The sequence below is a fragment of the Aquarana catesbeiana genome, linkage group LG02 (genome assembly GCF_042186555.1).
Source record: "Aquarana catesbeiana isolate 2022-GZ linkage group LG02, ASM4218655v1, whole genome shotgun sequence".
Taxonomy (NCBI): Eukaryota; Metazoa; Chordata; class Amphibia; order Anura; family Ranidae; genus Aquarana; species Aquarana catesbeiana.
Window position 1 is genome coordinate 191,789,247 of NC_133325.1, and position 18,487 is coordinate 191,807,733.

At 42.5% G+C, this 18,487-nt stretch overlaps 1 protein-coding gene across 3 annotated transcripts in view; it reads right to left on the reverse strand.

Annotated features, from left to right (window-relative positions):
- Window positions 1–846: 846 nt before the first annotated feature.
- The window catches only part of NR4A1 (nuclear receptor subfamily 4 group A member 1), a 72,509-nt gene continuing 54,868 nt past the window's right edge, over window positions 847–18,487 (reverse strand). For 2 of the 3 annotated variants that reach the window (XM_073614108.1, XM_073614107.1), the window contains 6 exons: window positions 7,798–8,606; window positions 5,902–6,031; window positions 5,440–5,591; window positions 4,280–4,482; window positions 2,454–2,632; window positions 847–1,785 (listed from right to left, as the gene is read on the reverse strand). In XM_073614108.1, the coding sequence (XP_073470209.1) occupies window positions 1,529–1,785; window positions 2,454–2,632; window positions 4,280–4,482; window positions 5,440–5,591; window positions 5,902–6,031; window positions 7,798–8,604 (1,728 nt within the window). In that variant the 5' untranslated portion in view covers window positions 8,605–8,606 and the 3' untranslated portion in view covers window positions 847–1,528. Of the gene's footprint in view, window positions 1,786–2,453; window positions 2,633–4,279; window positions 4,483–5,439; window positions 5,592–5,901; window positions 6,032–7,797; window positions 8,607–12,349; window positions 12,506–18,487 lie in introns of those variants that run through there. The other variant, XM_073614106.1, reaches the window with a different exon arrangement.

Consider the following 18,487-nt stretch of genomic DNA (forward strand, 5'->3'; position numbering starts at 1 on the left):
GTTAATTTATCAATGGAATTACGAATCTCAATGCAACGGTGCATTGAATAACCAATCACATGCAGATAAAGTACAGAGAAGGGTCATGTGAACGGCTCTCAATACCAGCTTCAGGGCAGAGGAGGGACAGCCAACAATAGATGGCCCATTGTAAGTCTATGGTTGATGTCACCGCATAGGCATTGCAGTCGTTGCCTGCGATCTTTCCTCATTGCTGAAGCTAGCCACTGGGAGATGACATAAATGGGGGTGGGGGCAGGTTTAAATTTAGAGAAGATTTAACTGGACCTCTACTTTAAAGTGAATCTTCACGTCACATTAGTGAGACTGAGTGAAGATTTTCAACTCCGCTCCTATGTGTATGTCTGATGGGGACAGATGTCACAGCAGTAAGTCTCCAACAGAGCCCCGCTGTTTCTGCAAGCCGAAGTAAGGTAGTGGCTGGTCTGCCCTTGTATGTGTCAGAGCTTCCCCCATCATGTCATAGGAGGCTCCAATAAAGCCACAACATAATGTGGTGCTGTTAGGCAGAAGCGTAACAGAGGGATGACAATGCACAGGAAAGGTCAGTATCGGCTAAAAAGCATTGTTGGCATGCCACTGGAAATCTAGTGCACTAAAAGAAACTGGCAGGATAAACAGGTAAATTCAAAAAAAGGATAGACAGGCAGGGGAATAAAGTCAGTACTATACGCAAAGATTTCTTTTTTTTGCCCAGAGATATTTTTTATGTAATATTGTATCTACACCAACACAAACTGGACACCAACAAAACAGCGTCTGCATTGTCTGAACAAGACCACCACTATTTACTGGTAGAGAACAGGAAGACTATTGCCAATGATCCACTGTTTGCTATTACAGCATTTTTTTATTTAATATATTAAATATATATTAATCAGAAAAAACACATACTGTAAATCCAGTAAGGTACACAAATATAAATGTTTCTTTTCAAAAATTACACATATATACACACAGCCCAGAACACTGTGGGATCCATAGTGACCAATACAAGGAGTAGCTTTACTTTTTTTTTTTTTAAACCTTTTTAATACTATATACAGTTCGTTCTTCATTTATGTACAAGACTTTACAAACTGGCTGTGAATGAAATTGGGTCCGTCCCCTTCAGCCCCTTTGAAAGACAGTTGGGGGAAAAAAGGCAGGCTATACTCTGCCCATCTCCTAAAGCTTTTGAGTCTGCTCTAAAAGGTCCGGTCCAATCTTGGAGTGCTGTAGGAAAGGCAGTATAGGAACCACGTGAATTCAGAAGTATTAAAAAAAATACTTAAAAAGTGAAACAAAAAAAAGACAAAGTCTGTTTTTAGCCAAAGGCACAACTGGATTTTTCTAGAATAAAATTAAAGTCTTCATATAAGACCCAGAAGATTCCAGTGAGGAACAATCTACTGGTTAGGCACCTAATGTCAAAGGAAAGGGTTCCAAAAGTTTGTAACAAGATACTCCACTTTCTGTGCGAGTTTGGGTGTCCCTTTCTCTGAACTTAGAAGAAAAGTGCAATGTTTTAAAAGGGCAGTGTGTCCATGAAGATCTTCTCTACAATAGGTGGTGGCGGAACAAGGTCTTCCAGTTTCAGGTAAAAAATGCGCTGAAGGCCCTGCGTGCAGAGGGTGCGCAGCTCAGGCAGCTTGCCCAATAACTTGGACAGACAGTTAGATCGGCTGGGCTCACTTAATGTGGACGGCACATGCTCTTTAAGGCAATGAATAATCCGGCTTTGAAGTTCCTCAACTTTTTTAGGTTCTTTCAATCCGTGTCTATCTGCATTGAAAACAGAAGTAGCTAAATTTAATACATTTTCCAATGATAAAGAAAAAAAAAAACTAAAAAAAAAAAAATATATAACAGATTACCATGTCCAAAAACCAAGCTGTATTTAAAAACAATGATACACAACACTATGAAAATGTAATTCCCTTAAAGCCCCTTTTTTTGAACAGGGACTGCATTATGTTTCAGTCTTACACACATACACCAAGAGGTTCCCATTTAAAAATAACATACAATTTGGAAATTATGTAATAACTAGACACTGCATTGCTGAAATGCCATTCTGTAACCAGAATAGCCTCAACAAAATGTATGTCAATGGTGACAATGTAGGAGCTCACTGGGTGGCACTGGGGTAGGAAGGGCACAACTGAAGGATTCGGTGTGTGCAAACAGGTTTTACTGTGAACTGTTAGTGTGGATACTCAACTCGATTACAGAATTATACTGAAATAAATGAGCGAGACACATCCACACTATAAGCAAAAAAAAAAAAAAAAAAAAAAAAAAAAAAGCTCCCGAGTGAGTTTTGCATTTTTAGCAGCCTATGAGTACATGACTACAACTTTCAATGAATCTAAAAATTTCATATGGTGGAAAATTTACAGGAACACATAATGAAAACTGATCAACTCATTTTCCAAAGGTTTATGATTTACCTGTGATGATGACGAGGGCAGAGAGGCAGGAAAAAGATGGGACATCAATGTTCATACGTTGAAGACTGTGCGAAAATTCAATGATTGAGTCTATCCACTCTCCAAAGCCTCGAACACACTGCATACGGTGAAGCACCACTCCATTACAGAAAACCAGCTTCCCTTCCTCAGGCTTCGAACTTTTTGAAAAGAAAGTAAAATAAATGTCAGATACAAAAAATACCTTAAGCTCATAACTAAATTCACTAGCGTTAACCTCCCTAAAAATTACTATTAACTAGAAAAATGCTGCCCCACATAAGTGCATGGGTGTGTATAAGCTTAGAGGAAGTGAAATGCAGAGAGGCTGATCACCAGCCTAGCAATAACATAGATGTTTGCTTTAGTTTCCTAGCCAGCCATAAACAAAAAAAAAAACAAAAAAAAAAAAATTTAAAACTAAGATACTGTTCGCTTAGTCAAACATCTTTCATAAGTGCCACATCCAAGGCAAAAATATAAGCAAAATATTCATGTATGAAAGATTTATAAAAACGCACACACCAGGTTATACTTGAAGACCTCCGTTAGGCACCATTTACATATTAACTGATTAGATTACAATTTTTTTCAATATATTGGGGTTATATTAACACTATATACATTATCACAAGATAAAAAAAACACTTTTTTGGCATTGGATTTTATAAATCACTAATAGGTATACAAATTCTGAGGAGTTTAAAAGGCATTGTATGTATGTTGTCTCAGCATATAACTGTTAATGGTAGGGGTGGGCAGAGAAAAACCATGGCTACTATTAGCTCCTATGAACTTACAGTTAAGGGAAGTGCAGCAACCTAATCATTCTAATTGTCAGCTCTTTCAGCTTCAGAAAGGGAGACAACAACTTGTACTGATCTAAAGAAAGCTTTTGTTTTTCATCAAAATAGCTGCAGTTTTCAGAGGGAAAGCTTATAAAAAAGAAATAATAATAATAATAAAAATAAAAAAAATAAAAAAATAAAATTTGAATTTTTTTCTTCTTTTATGAACATTTAAAAACATTCTTGATGTAAATCTTACATAATGTGGGTTTTAAAAGCCTCCATTCTATGTGTAGTTTGTAATTTTAAGTGTACAATGGGAAGCCATATTTGCATACCATATATGCAGGCTCAGCTTTTTGTCTTGCAGTGGCGCACATTGGTTCTGAATTACTGCTACTTCGCAGTCATTTTAAATGTAATAGCTAACTACTAAAAACAAATATGCGTTCGCTAAATATAAGCTATACCTTCCCAAACCTGGTTTCAAGAATACACAGGTTGCCTTTGCTGATCACTTCTGAAAATGCCATTTGTCTGCCAGTTCTTGCTCAATGGTTTTCATAACATGTGTCACTAGACAGATAGGTAATTCAGATGAGAATTTCCAATCTTCATGCTTACTTCTAATAAGGCCAGGAAACTATAGCTATGAAAGAAGCCAGCAACTACTGCTTCCATATTTACTTCGGCCAGTACACCGATAAAGAACAAATGCTGTAACACTTTATAAAAAAATATGAAATCTTTGTAAATGTTCCTAACCATAACAGTTCTGGGTCAGGTCCCCTTTAACTCAGAAAATCACTTAGGATCATGAGCTTAAAGTCTGTGCTAAATATAGGCCTTTATTTTGACTCCTGTTTGTTTTGGCTCTCTCTCCAATGGGAGAATCCAATTTCTCCAATAAAGCAGTTAAAGTCCTCTTGCTCCTACATTACTGTGTGTCCTGTCCAGTGTTCAGAACAGGATTAGCAGCCCAAAATGAGATAGTGCCCCAGACAGTGACAGCTGGTTTACCTGTAAGCCAATCTCAGGATGAAAAGCTCCAAGAAAGAAGACTCCAGCAGAAGGTCCTGGTCTTCTTTGGGAAGCTCTAGGAAGCCCTGGATTTTCTCTGCCCATTTGCGGATCACTTCCAGAGAACTTGACAGAAGGTCATAGAACTGCTGTACGTCAACTGGATTCTCCTTCTCTAGCAGGATGGGACCATTTTCCTGGTACTGTCATTGACAAAAAATAAATAAATAAATAAAAATCAGAGCTTACAGAGTGCTAGAGCTACCAAACAAAAACTTCCCAAACTCAAACTAAAGGCTAAATTAAAAATAAAATGTCCTAACAAAAAAAAACAAACTGTGCTTTGTTCATTCAAGGCAAAGAAATAGGTTTGCTTTGATCCTCCACCAACCTCCTTACAATATAAAACTTTATTTTTCTTTGCTCTAGAAGCCCAAGGAAACACAGGAAATGCTGGGTATGGGGGTGCGAGTGACTCATGGCATTTTGCAGCGCTGGGCCAATCAGCACCATTATACAGGGGGGGTTGATTTACTAAAATTGGAGTGCAAAGTCTGGTGCAGCTCTGCATAGAAACCAATCAGCTTCCAGTTTTCTTTCCTGGTCAAAGCTTAAGTGAACAAGCTGAAGTTACAAGCCAACTGGCTACCAAGCACAGCTGCCCCAGATTTTGCACTCTTCAGTTTTAGTAAATCAACCCCAGAGAGTCTATAAATCCATGTAAACCAATGTTTCTCAACTCCAGTCCTCAAGTACATCCCCCCCCCCCCAGTCGTTTCGTCTGAGGGAAATCCTGAAAACATGACCTGGTACTTCAGGACCGGAGTTGAGAAACACCGATATAAAAGCTACACAACAAACAACTTTTGTTGTTAGACCTTCAACTATGTATTGCAAGGGCCTGTCTGACTGCATACAAATTGAAAAAGTGTTTAGATTTACCAAAACCCATATAAATGAGGTCTGACGTTTTAAATGAAAGCTTTTAAACTAAGTGGTTGTGTACTTAACATAGTATATTTGAACATCCATATCAAATTTAATTTAGTTCCAGAATGCATTACTTCCTAAAAGGTGTTACTTTTAAATATATTTAATTTCTGGACACCTAGTCATTCGATGGCACAGTTTTTCCGGTCTACAGTGATGGGTCAACTTACTTGTGAGTAATCCAGGTTACTAGAATTGGGGATGGTGTCGATGTGAGCTCGTACCAGTGAATTAATAAGACTAACGGGAGAAGAATCGGAAGCTTGCCTTGGTTTTGATGGGAGGCGACCCCGTCGGCCCTTTAAGCTGTCTGTGCGTACAACTGAGAAAGAGAAAAAAATATATATAAATACACTAACTTAAGTGTTAACAATTTGATTCTATACCAAAAAAGCGCTTCAAAGTTTTGTCTTCATTCTAAATAATTTTTGGAAGTTACCTTATCTCCCATCTTACTGAAAGCCCCCTTTTCTGTACCCAACTGGGAATACCAATCAAACAGCTGGTATGCATGGTTGCAGAATAGTTGCATACACACACACACACACACGCTTATTTATCAAAACATATGCAACAGTCTTTCCTCTAGGCAGATAATAAATGACTTTCAAGATATACTGTTAAACACATACCTTCTTTTACCATCCCCACTGCTAAGCATTTTTGAAACCGACAGAACTGGCAGCGATTCCGGCGCCTTTTGTCCACGGGACAGTCCTTGTTAGCCAAGCAGATGTACTTGGCATTTTTCTGTACAGTCCTCTGTGGGGAGAAAAAGGAACAATTGTCAGGGGACGCAAGATGCCAGACCGACACAAAGCCCTGTCTGTTCTATTTATTTTTGTAACATTTCTCTAGTGTCGGACTGTTCCTAATATCAAGTTGACATTTGGCTCAAAGCAAAAAAGAGCAATTCACCTATCTTAATTAGCCGAGCATCTCTTCTAAAGTACCCGATTTGCCTATAACGCACACAAATTCAGATCAAGAAAATGTAAAACAAATTATTTTGTGGGCGGGCTGAAACTGTAGACAGTGGCCTTATACTGGGAATTAAGGCAAGTGACTGCAAATTTATAGGGTAATGGCCAAAACAATTCTGGTGGTAAACATGATCAAATTTGGAGATAGTCTGTTTACCTTTGTATGCAAAATGCAAGGAAAACATAGGACTACATCAAAAGTATTGTATATCAATTTATAAAGAAATGATTCTAATTATAGTGCTAGGTTAGTAAGGATTCTGAAACCACAAGTTCTTTAAAAGGAAGTGCGCAACACTGCAAAGGGTCGATGAAATAGTCATCATTTTCAATTAGCCAAACAGAACTTTATGGTTCTTGTCTTTAATGATAACACCTATCCCACTGAATTAAGGTCGGCCATATAAGGTTCAAATCTTGGCCGGTTCAGCAGAGTGATCAACTTGGGTACAACCAGCCTGCCAGATTCTCGTGCGATTATCGCTGTCTTCTCCTGGCGGTGACAGCAACCTCTGGGCCCCAAATTGCCGATTCCCTGTCAGCACTTTGTGTTGATTGGGGAATCGTGCAAATTTCTTTCCTGCAACCCATGGAAATAAAGTTGCACCGTGTATGGCCGGGCCTTAGTCTAAAAGAATAAAAACAAACCAAAGCTATTCATTTTCTCAATGAAATCTCTTCTGCTTTATCCGATTTAAAAACCGGTGTTTAAAAAAAACTGAAACAAAACCCACACACACTGAAAGTGCATGATTTTCACTTGTCTTTAGACTCCTAGCTGGATCAATTAGTTGCTTTCAAACAGCTTATTGACACACCTGTACCTCTACCTAGATAACATGACCTCCTGTGATCAGTGCCAAAATAACCTATTACAACAGAAAAAGTTCCAATGCAGAGAGCAGATTTTAGTAGAATACACACATGCTGTGGAAGTGCAATAACTATGGGTATTTGTTGCAACAGGTTTAACACCTAGCAATAGAAAAGCACAATGGAATGTGCAGCTACACAAAATGTAGTAATGAAACACAAACGAATAAAGAACAACTATTTAAGGGCCTCCAGCTCAAGTGATTTATGACCTCTGTTCTGCAGGGGTTAAGATTGCAGTTTATATCACACCATTCTAGCACCTGCTGCCTAATGGAAACTTCTGGTTCCCTAACCGCTGTCTAATTGGTGTTTGGTTCCTCATCTTATACAGAGTTTGCCCATGCTCAATCCTTCCAGTTGATGTTAGGGAAAGGCAGCAGAAATGATCAACTGCTGTAGAAGCAAGCCAAGAAACTGTACACAGGGGAGGACAGCTGCTTTTTAACACCAGAGCGGTTTTGGGACGAGCCCCCTTTCTTCATCCACAGGAACGCGTATCAGCTTAAGTGCAAAGACTGGGTGGCTGAGAACCAAGAGTTTGTGCCAGGACTGCCTGCCAAGTCTGCAGGGCATCCAGCACCCAGGGAGACCAACAGGTGAGGCAATCAAGGCCAAGTCTAAGTAACGACAGACAAACCATTGCAAATTAAAGTTATATTCAGCACTTACCTTAAAAAACCCTTTGCATCCTTCACAGGTTCGTACACCATAGTGCTGACAAGAAGCATTATCTCCACAGACAGCGCAACGCCCCTCATTTGAGCTAGGGCTACGAGCTTTGGATGGAGATAATGGGTTGTCCAATAAAACAGAGTTGTCCAGTATCACAGGCCCCTGACCAATGGGGATAGATGGAAATCCTACTGGAGAGTTTTGTGCCATTGCAAACACATCTGGATCCACAACCTGCTGCTCAAGTCTGTGTGGCACTTGACTCATCTTTAATGTATTAGGAGCCATGTTTGGGCTATGAGCTGGTGTCCCAAAGGAGAAAAAAGATGGCTGAGGAATGCCGGTTTTCTGCTGCTCTGTCCATGGTCGCATATTGTCATAGCTTTGAGTTGGAGAGTAGGCACCATAAGAACTATCCCATGCGGGTACTTGAGGATTCTGGAAACCTGGTGTAGAAGGAGATGGGATAGAGCATGGGCTACCGTAATAATCCGAGCCACTCGATGACATGGTTTCATCCAACTGGTTAGTAAAAGAACCAGGATAACAGCCGAACACTTGAAACTCCTCAACCTTCAGTGAAGATTGTGGATTTGAAACAGGATAAAGAAAAGCATCAAACTCTCCAGTGTAACCGTCCATGAAGGTGCTGAAACTAGGCAAAGACGTGGAAGCTGCAATTTCACTGTTAACAAGGTCCATGGTGAATTTACCAAACTCTGAGTTTAAGAAGTCTGGTACATAATGGTCACTGGTGCCTGCACACTGGGACAGACTTCCATACTGGGCTTGAATACAGGGCATTTCTGAAACAGAGAAAAAAAACAAAAAAACAGTTAGCGATTGAGCAAATTCCAAATTTGCAAAAACAAACAGGTTGAGTTAAAGCAAACTGAATCGATATATGGATTTGCAGTTGTAGTGGAATTTCAACTATGTTTTCCAGGATACGTATTTTCTGCATTTGCCAGACAACAAAGCCCCGTAGCAGACCTGAGCCAATTCACTATAGTGCAAGGAAGAAACCATAGAATGTGAAGTGTAGTCAGAATACATTTAGTACTTCTCTGACTTTGGTAGTACAGTCTGAATGGTTGCTGTGGGGTAGCACTTTTTGCCCTTTGAACTGGAAAAAAATGCTACTATCAAATTTACACAGTTATTACAAGAGAGAAGGGCAGCGTGGCCTGTGACAGATGCAATAGGGATATTTACAAATGCATGTAATATAAAGCAGGCCTTATGTAGTAAGCTTTTCATTGGCTGATTCCATAAAATCCACAAGCCAAAAGTGCATTATAGGTATATAGGCTTTATTTATTTTATTGAATGCGGAACGATGGTCCTCAACATACTTTCGTAGAAGTTTGTTGAAATTAGTTGAACTGATCGAGTGATCAGACTCCTATGAATCAGCACTGACCTGCTTTACAGTGATGTTCTAAGATGCGTGAAAGGGGTACGCTTTCCATTAAGATCCCAAGAGTTGGACCCTCATCTGCATTTTTATAGAATTATTGGAGAAAAGATACTCTTGGCTAATGTGATAAACATTTGGAATTTCTTGTAGAGATCAGAATGGCCCCATAAAAGCACAAAAAAAGAAAAAAAGGATGACCCTATAACTTAGCCTAGAATTAGTTAAAGAAAAAACAAGCAGTAGGCATTACTGCTACCGGTTCAGAATTCACTTTGGTAGAGAACAAGTACCCTGTTTTTGCAGCAAAATGTCCTATGCAACCTTTCTTCTAACATCGTAGAGCATCAGTGAGTTCTTTTTTTAGGCACAAGTTGTCATAAATTTAGCTGTCATCACGGAGTTCCTAAGCTGAAGCTATATAGAGCTCAAGATTGTTGTCAAAAACACAAACTGAAAAGTACAGGAACTCACAGAAACTACTGTTTTACATTTAAAGCTAAAAGACAGCATGTCTAATTTACAAATTGCTATTTGATCTGAACTATCTTCAAGCACCTGTGGATGCAGGTTTAACAAAATTCAGGAATATTGGATTTTAGATCATTCATATAGCTATGGTAGCATGGAAGAAAAAAAAAATGTACATAAAAACGCCTAATTTTTCATTATATAAAGAGTAAAGCTGTCTGACCAAGTAATAAATAGGAGGGTCTTGCTGCACACTTTAGTACCTAAAAAATATATTTACTGGTTTAAATGGAAACCAATAATGTAGTGTTACTGCAGCCCAGCAAATGTAGGTTAAGTTTTGAGTCTACTATAAAAATATAAAGCTTGTAGCAGGTCAGCTATTAAATTGTAACTTTAGTCAAAGAAAATGAAGAAAACTGCCTTTTGATGGTCACAACTGTGCAACCATTTGGAAACAGTTATACTGCAAACATGCCAATTCTTCTAAAAGAAACATTTCTTGATCAGGTAGGATAAAAAAAAAAAAAAAAAAAAATCACAATAAAATTATAAACATTGACTACACTGAAGACTAAAGAGGTTTTAACTAGCCAGTTATTAGGTCATAGTTTAGCCTATGGTATTCTCGCTGTATTTATAGAGCGCATTGGGATATGCCAGGATCACTGGACTTAACAATGGCATCTCAGCTGCTCCACAAATACTTGGGAAGAAGAGTTGTTAATAAAGGCTTCAATGTCTTTACATCATACACTGCTAAGCTGTTGGATGTCATCATGCAGAACAGCAACTGCTGCATGTCCAAGAGGCTCTGCAGCAGCTGTACAATTCACTGCACTCTGGTCTATGTAGTTAACTAGCAGAGGCAATCTGTATCGAAATGGCTATTTACCATCAAGCTAAAAACACTGGCTGCAATATTACAGACCTTGTTGTGGCATCATAAGAAAATTCCATGCCATGAATAAAAACAAAGGCAAAGTAGCCTCGGTTTAAAGAAACCCTTAAATCGAATGTCTGGCTGCACTGCTAGGAGAACCGCTACTTTTGTGGTTTAGCAGCTGACAAACACTGTAACCCAGCACAATAAAACGGTTTTATAAGCCTTATAGGTTAGACTTTTCCCTGGAGGAAATGCCAGAAGCATGGAGGAGGTTGTGCTGAGCCAAGAAAGCACTTTGCACAGAAAGACAAAAGAGGAGCAGAAGAAGATTGGCTCCTGATAGGTCAGACCTCTCTATAATGCATCTTAGCCTTTCCTTATAAAAGAGAAAAAACACTGGGCACAAGCCCACCTTTTATAATGCGGAACTCAGAACTTTTCTCTAGCAATATACAAGTGTCATTTATTTCAATAGGCTACACCATTCACAATGCAAAACTATCCCAGAGGAAAGCTGCCAACACGAACGTCTCTTTTTGAAAATGCTAACTGTATGGCTGTGATGCTAATCCTTCAAATACTTTAGGAGCCCTTGACCTGGAAGAAGCATGCAAATCAGGAGTACTCACTGTACTCTGACTTCATTGGCTGAATATTTGATCCAGAGACTCAAAGTATTGAACGCCAATGACAGCCAAGCAGCTAGCATTTCAGAGGAAAGCCAGAAAGAATACCTGCAGATCTCTCAGTAAATTACATGTTGGTGTACAGGTCATCTCCTTATAGCTCCAACACCATGCACCTCACTCCCAAAAAGTGCACACATTACCAGAGCAGCGTGTGAAGTCATTAGGCACTGCCTTTTACAGTGTTCACTGCTGATTTACCATATGAAGGACATGGCTCTGATGCCCTAGGGAGGAAGAGTCCTACCAAAAAGAAAAAAAAAAAAAAAAAAAAAAGTTCAAATCCTTCCTCCAAATCTTAAAAAAAAAAAAAAAAAAGTGTGAACAGAGTGCAATAGGACAATTATGTGAAATAATAAAGCCAGTGAGATCTGGAAGCCTGGAGAAGGAGGTCTATACTGCTGCTGCAGGTGGAAGAGAAGAACAAAAGCTTCACTAGCCCAGCAGTGGACCCAAACGCTGGCAGACACCCTAAAGCTAGCCCAGCACCAGACCCCTAAAGATAGCAGACCCCATGGCTAGCCCAGCACCAGACCCCTAAAGATAGCAGACCCCAAAGCAAGCCCAGCAGCAGACACCAAAGCTAGCAGACCCCATGCACTAGCCTAGCATCAGACCCCAAAGATACCAGACCCCTAAAGTTAGCAGACCCCATGCACTAGCCTAGCATCAGACCCCAAAGATACCAGACCCCTAAAGTTAGCAGACCCCATGCACTAGCCTAGCATCAGACCCCAAAGCTAGCAGACCCCGTGGTTAGCCCAGCACCAGACCCCAAAGATACCAGATTCCTAAAGCTAGCAGACCCCATGGTTAGCCCAGCAGCAGACCCTATGCACAAACTAGCCCAGCTTAGGGATCCTTAGTAAATGGCGATCACTTGCCATGCAGCATATACCCATCAGTGATCATTACACAAGCCAAGTGAGGATGGGTGTTGCAGGGCATGCCTCTATAGATGTGCACCTGTTGCTCTGCCTATGCCCGCTGAGCACGGAGGTGAATGCATAGAAATAATCCGCTATGTTGTGTGCACCGCCGATGCTGCCCTCTGCCCATCCTACAGGCGAGTGACAGATGGTGACATACCAGTTGTGTGTGCTGGATGTCCCCGGTGCGGGTTCTCCGCGGGGTGTTGCAGTGCGATGATGCCCAGGCACTGCCAGCTCTTCTTCTCTGGTCTCCCCGGAGCTTGCACAGCTTACTGAGCTCCTACTTCTCCATCCACATTCTATTAAAGCCTCTGTGACGCACTTGGGGGCGTGGTTCTGACACAGGGGTTGTATTGACGCAGGAGGGTGATTCTGCTCCGCTCTCCATACAAGGCTGGAGGGGGCGTGGTTTTTCCGGCTCAGCGTAGCCTGGAATGTATGCCGTGACGCACGCTGTTTCCTATGACGCAGGCCGCATTGTTTGATCTATTAATAGCCCGCCTGCTATTATTAGACGCCGCGGCTGGAGGGACACGGCCCTGAAATAGCAGCCAGGGGAGGGAAGACCCCGAATAGACGTCATCACACGTCGGATATATCTCGGCCGGGAGGCTTCCCTGGGATTCTCGGCATATTTACGGCTGGACGGATTCCATAGGCAGAGTGTTTATACGGATCAGACGGGGAAAGTGAAGCCAGCCTGTCATGTGTCCGTGATGTCACACATACACACGGGGAAGGTTCCATCAGACGCCGCTTATATGGGATTCCATGACGGTAGAGCAGCCATAGATCACATGGTGATCGGAGGATAAAGGTCTGCCTGCCATGGTCATACATGGACAGAGATCTGCTTCATGAAGGGCACCATGGGGGAGATTTACTAAAACTGGTGCACTCAAAATCTGATGCAGCTCTGCATGGTAGCCAATCACCTTTTAACTTCAACTTGTTCAGTTAAGCTTTGCTAATAAAACCTGGAAGCTGATTGGTTTGTATGCAGAGCTGCCCCAGATTTTGTATGCTTCAGTCTTCGTAAATAACCCCTAGAGACCTCCAACTAACCAGACTGCCTCTTAAATCAGCACCTGTGAGCTAGATGGTGCTGTTACCATGGGTTACTGCGGACTACGTCACCTTTGAGGCCTCATGCATATTGGTCATCTCTCCTAGATGGACTTTCCTCCAGACAGAAAAAACGCTAGAAGAATTCAGGCTCCATTCAAACCTGAGCGTACTGGGATCGCTGGTTTCTGCATGCAATTTCAGAATCGCAGCAAAACATGAAACGCTCTTGCAAAACCATTATTTCCTAATGGCACCCCAAATGTGGTGCAATTTAACTGCGATTGTCGAGGAACACGAGGCGCTAAAATCGCAATGCCAAACGCTCCTGGCTCTGTGCCAAGATTTTCTACACGAGCTTCCTTGGAGCACAGAGAGGCCCTTTCAAATAAACGCCAAAAAATGCTCCACAAAAAAGCTAAAAAAAAAAAAAATGCGGTGCAGCAGCAGTTGCACCACGCTCAAGTGTAAACAGCCTTAGGCACCTCGAACGATTGGGCATTAATTAATTTCATTGGCCAGAATAATTGAATGCCTAGTGGTAAAATGCATTACAAGCACCAAGCATTTTTTTTCCTGCCAAAACTGCAGCTTCTGGACACATTGGCACTGGGTTTTTTTTTCTTGTGCCTCTAAGGCCTGATTCACACCTATGCAGGTTGCAGTTTGCATATTCCAAGTGCATTTTGCATTTTTTTTCAATACACGTTTTTGATCCATTGAACCAAAAATCAGAAAAAACTCCCTGGCCCTTTCCATTAAATGCACAGATGTGAATGTGACCCATAGGAAACCATATTAAATGGACTGTAGTGTGTTTCTGCAAAACTGAAAACGCACTAAAAATGCATAGGTGTGAACCAGACCTAAATGGCCAACATGCAGGGGCATTTCAAGGGAGGAGAAGAAAAAAATATGCTCTTGGAGCAGTATCAAAAACGTGCAGTGTGCTTGAGGCCGAACAAGTGCGTCCAGGAGCAGCAGCATTTTGGCAGAAAAACCACTTGACATGTGCCCATGCATATATAGGCATTTAGAGACAGATTAACAAAAAAAAAAAAGCAGCGCATCCAGGAATAGCTGAATTTTGGCAGAAAAAAAACGCTTGATGCATCCAAATGCCTGTTAACATTAGGCGCATTTAGGACTTGAGTATTAATTTCAACGGCCAGAATTAATATTCTGGCCAATTAAATGAATAACGCCCAAGTGCTTGACGCTCCTAAGCATGTTACACGCAAATGCTTACAAGCATTGTTTTATTGCTGAAAAAGGCATCTAGGAGCGATGGCCAAATGTCCAGTGTGCACGAGGCCTAAAATTATAAACATTGCATACGTTTTTGCGCATTCGCACACACAATACATTCCTAGGGAAAATACATTTTTATGCTTGTTATACACATATTTGCGCATACCAGCGCAAAATATTGACCGGGAATGCAAATTTCTCTATTTTGATTTTTTTTTTTTTTACTGAAGAATATGTGGCACTTGTTTACACACCTGTGTGTACAGGCACATTGTAAACAATGGGCTGCATTTTAGATCAGCAAAATCCCCTATATGGATGTTTAGGCTGCTTTCACACACAGTTTTCAGGCATTTTAGCACTAGAAATAGCCTCTAAATAACGCCTGAAAACTGCCTCCCATTCATTTCAGTGTGACTTTTAACACTGGGGTGGTGGGCTTGTGGGACGTTGGGAAAAGTCCTGCAAGCAGCATATTTGGGGCAGTTTGGGAGTGCTGTATACAGTGCTCCCAAATCGCCCTGCCCATTGAAATGAATGGGCAGAGCTTCCAAAGCGCCTGAAAGGAGCTTAGGAAGCGCTGCAAAACACAGGCACTTTTAACCCCTTAGGCCGCTAGCGATGGTTAAAAGCACTGCAAAAGCGAGCTGCCCTTTAGCGCTAATGCTTGGAATCCCCAGTGTGAAAGTTGCCTTAGTGAGACCTCATTTAGAATACTGTGTCCGGTTCTGGAGTCCTCACTTACAAAAAGATATGAGATAGAACGAGTCCAGAGACAGGTAACAAAAATTGTGAAAATTCTGGGGGATAAATCACTCTAGAGCAGGGGACCTCAAACTAAGGCCCGCCAAGGTCTTTTACCTTGCCGTCCCGGCCTTTTGGGCACTCGAGCCCACACAACGGTCCGCCCGGAGAGATGCTTTCCCTGTGGATCCTGCTTCATAGGGGGAAATGGTACCAATCTCAGGCACTGTCCAGAGTGGGGGCGGAGACACAGAGAGCCCGCTCCAGCGCGGGAAAGCTTCACAAGGATTCTCCTCGCGGCTGCCTGTTCATAGCGGTAAGTCCCGCAGCGCTCCTCTCACTAATCCCCGTGCACTGGACAAGCTGGCTGCATTACTGGGCACAGCTCAGTCTGCATTACTGGGCACAGCTCAAGCTGCATTACTGGGCACAGCTCAAGCTGCATTACTAGGCACTGGAGAGGTTGGCTGCATTACTGGGCATTGAAGAGTCTGACTGCCTTACTGTGCACAGGACAGGCTGCCCTACTGGGCACTGGTTTAGACTGCATTACTGGGCACAGGTCAGGCTGCATTACTGGGCACTGGAGAGGCTGTATGCATTACTGGGCACTGGAGAGGCTGTATGCATTACTGGGCGCAGGTTAGGCTACATTACTGGGCACTGGTCAGGCTGCATCGCTGGGCACTGGAGAGGCTGGCTGCATCGCTGGGCACTGGTCAGGCCGCACTACTGGGCACTGGAGAGGCTGGCTGTGCTGCTGGGCACTGGTCGGTCTGGCTGGGCACTGGTGAGGCTGCATTGTTGGGCACTGGTGAGGCTGCATTGATCCGGCCCCCCAACAATCTGAGGGACAGTGGACTGGCCCCCTGTTTAAAAAGTTTGAGGACCCCTGATCTAGAGCGACTTCAGGAACTTAAAGTGATTGTAAGGGTTCATTTTTTTTTTTTTTTTTTAAATATGTCATACTTACCTCCACTGTGCAGCTTGTTTTGCACAGTGTGGCACCAAACACCATCTTCTGGGGTCCTTTGGTGACTCTTGCGGCTCCTCCCTACATCAGATAACCCCTAGGAGAAGCGCTCTCCTGGGGGGGGTTACCTTGCGGGCGCGCTCTCAAGTCCATCATTCGGTGCCCATAGCTGCCGAATGTATGACTTGGCCCTGCACCCCCCACGCCTGCATCATTGGCTTTGATTGACAGCAGCGGGAGCCAATGGCTGTGCTGCTATCAATCTATCCAATTAGAACATGCTAGAGCTGGTGTACTCGTCCCCGGCCGGAGAAAGATCGGGGTGAGGTAAGTAAAACGGCAGCCTGGGGGGGGGGGCTGCAGCACCAGAAGGTTTTTTACCTTAATTAAGGTGAAAGACCATGAGGGTTTACAACCCCTTTAATATGTACAGTCTGGAGGAAAGGGAAGACATGATTGAAAATTTTTAAATACATCAAGGGGGTGAATAAGGTTCAGGAGGGCAGTTTTTTTCCAATATGAAACCAAAAGCAAGAACACAGGGACGTGACCTCAAACAGGAGGAAAGTTCAAAACTCATTTTACAAAGTTATTTTACTGAGGGCCCTTTCGCATTGCGATAATATCGCGGCCTTGATTTCAGGGAATGCCTTGTAGACTTGAGGTCTATGGACCGCAACTCGCATCAAAGTCGGACCAAAGTAGTACAGGGACTACTTTGAAATCGCACAGATATGAGTGGTACTCATGGGAAACCATGGGGTATGACTTGTCACGTGACTTTGCAGTCCCAAGTCGCACAAGTGTGAAAGGGGCCCGAGGCTGAGTTCACACAATTGCAAATTGGATGCGGATTTCCCTGCATCCAATTCACATGTCAGGAGATTATAATGGAGCCAGTTCACACATCTCCGGAGCAAATTGCACAGAGGTCTGTGGGCCTTCTGGTCCAAATTCAGCCAAAAATTCTGACCAAAATCAGACCTGAAATGATAAACAGGGACGCACCGGACCCCTGCCATGAGTCGCTCCGTACTGCGGTGTGAACCCAGCCTGAAAGGGTAGTTGATGCTTGGAATAAACTTCCTGCAGAGGTAGTGGGACATTCAACAGTAAAGGTCTTCAAACATGCTTGGGACAAACATAGATCTATACTCAGACAAAAAGCTTAACAGGAAAAAAAAAAAAAAATGCGCAGACTCGATGATGGATTAATCAGTCTTTTTCTGCTGTCACTTTTCTGTGTTTATAAAAAAAAAAAAAAAATAAGCTGTACTGAGCTTTTTCAAGCTGCAGTTTGCAAGAGGCATAAAGGACACGTATGGGGTAGATCTATATATATACACATACTCCCTTCAATGCTGCAGCTGTTCCACATCGGCTCCGAGAGTGATCATAGGACCACCGATCGCTCAGTTCTCAGACTTCTCGTAGCTGAAAGAAGTAACTGTCAGTCACCGCTCTGCCCCTGCAATGCGCATGGAGAGGCTAGCGTCAGCTGTCAATCAGGCAGCTGAGTGGATCTTGACAATATGGTCAGGATCCTTTCAGAAGCTGGCGCAGCTCTGCCATGTCAATATGGTCAGGATCAGGCAGGCTATAAACTGACACTAGGTCACAAGGGAGCAGCTGTAAGAGCACAAGAGAAGTATGGCCAAAAAAGCTTTGGCCACACTTCTCTTTTACACACAGATCAGAATTTAGGATAGACCCACACTGGCAGTTTTAACTGTGCTCAGGGATGGCTCACCTCCTTGGTTAGTTTGTGTAGTGTGAGTGCTCCGAACAGTTACCAGGGCACCTTGGAAGAGGTGGTCCAGTATGGTTTGCTCAGTGCGAGTGCAAACTATGCTTGAGCTCACAAGCAGGGATTGGATTACTGTCGTCTGGATGATATAAATGTATCCAGAAACACTTCTTTTAAAGCACAGTGTGCACAGATCAGCGAGAGAGGGGGGGACAGTCGAACTGGGCATGGTTCAGTTCAACCATACCCAATGTGAGCACGCGCTTATCTTTCTGAAGTAAGGCTGATTGGCTGCTATGGGTTAAGACACTTAAAGCCAAACTCCGGGAAAAACAAAAGTCCTCCCTAGGAGTGGGGCTGCCCCAGGCACTGTAATGGTTAAACGCTTATTTAGGTCTAAAGGATTGGAAACCCATTTTACTTACATGGTCCCTAAGGCTCCCGCCATCTCTTCTGCCCTACACTTTAGTGGTCACATGTCCTCTGATATAATAAAGTACAAAACTTGGCTCATA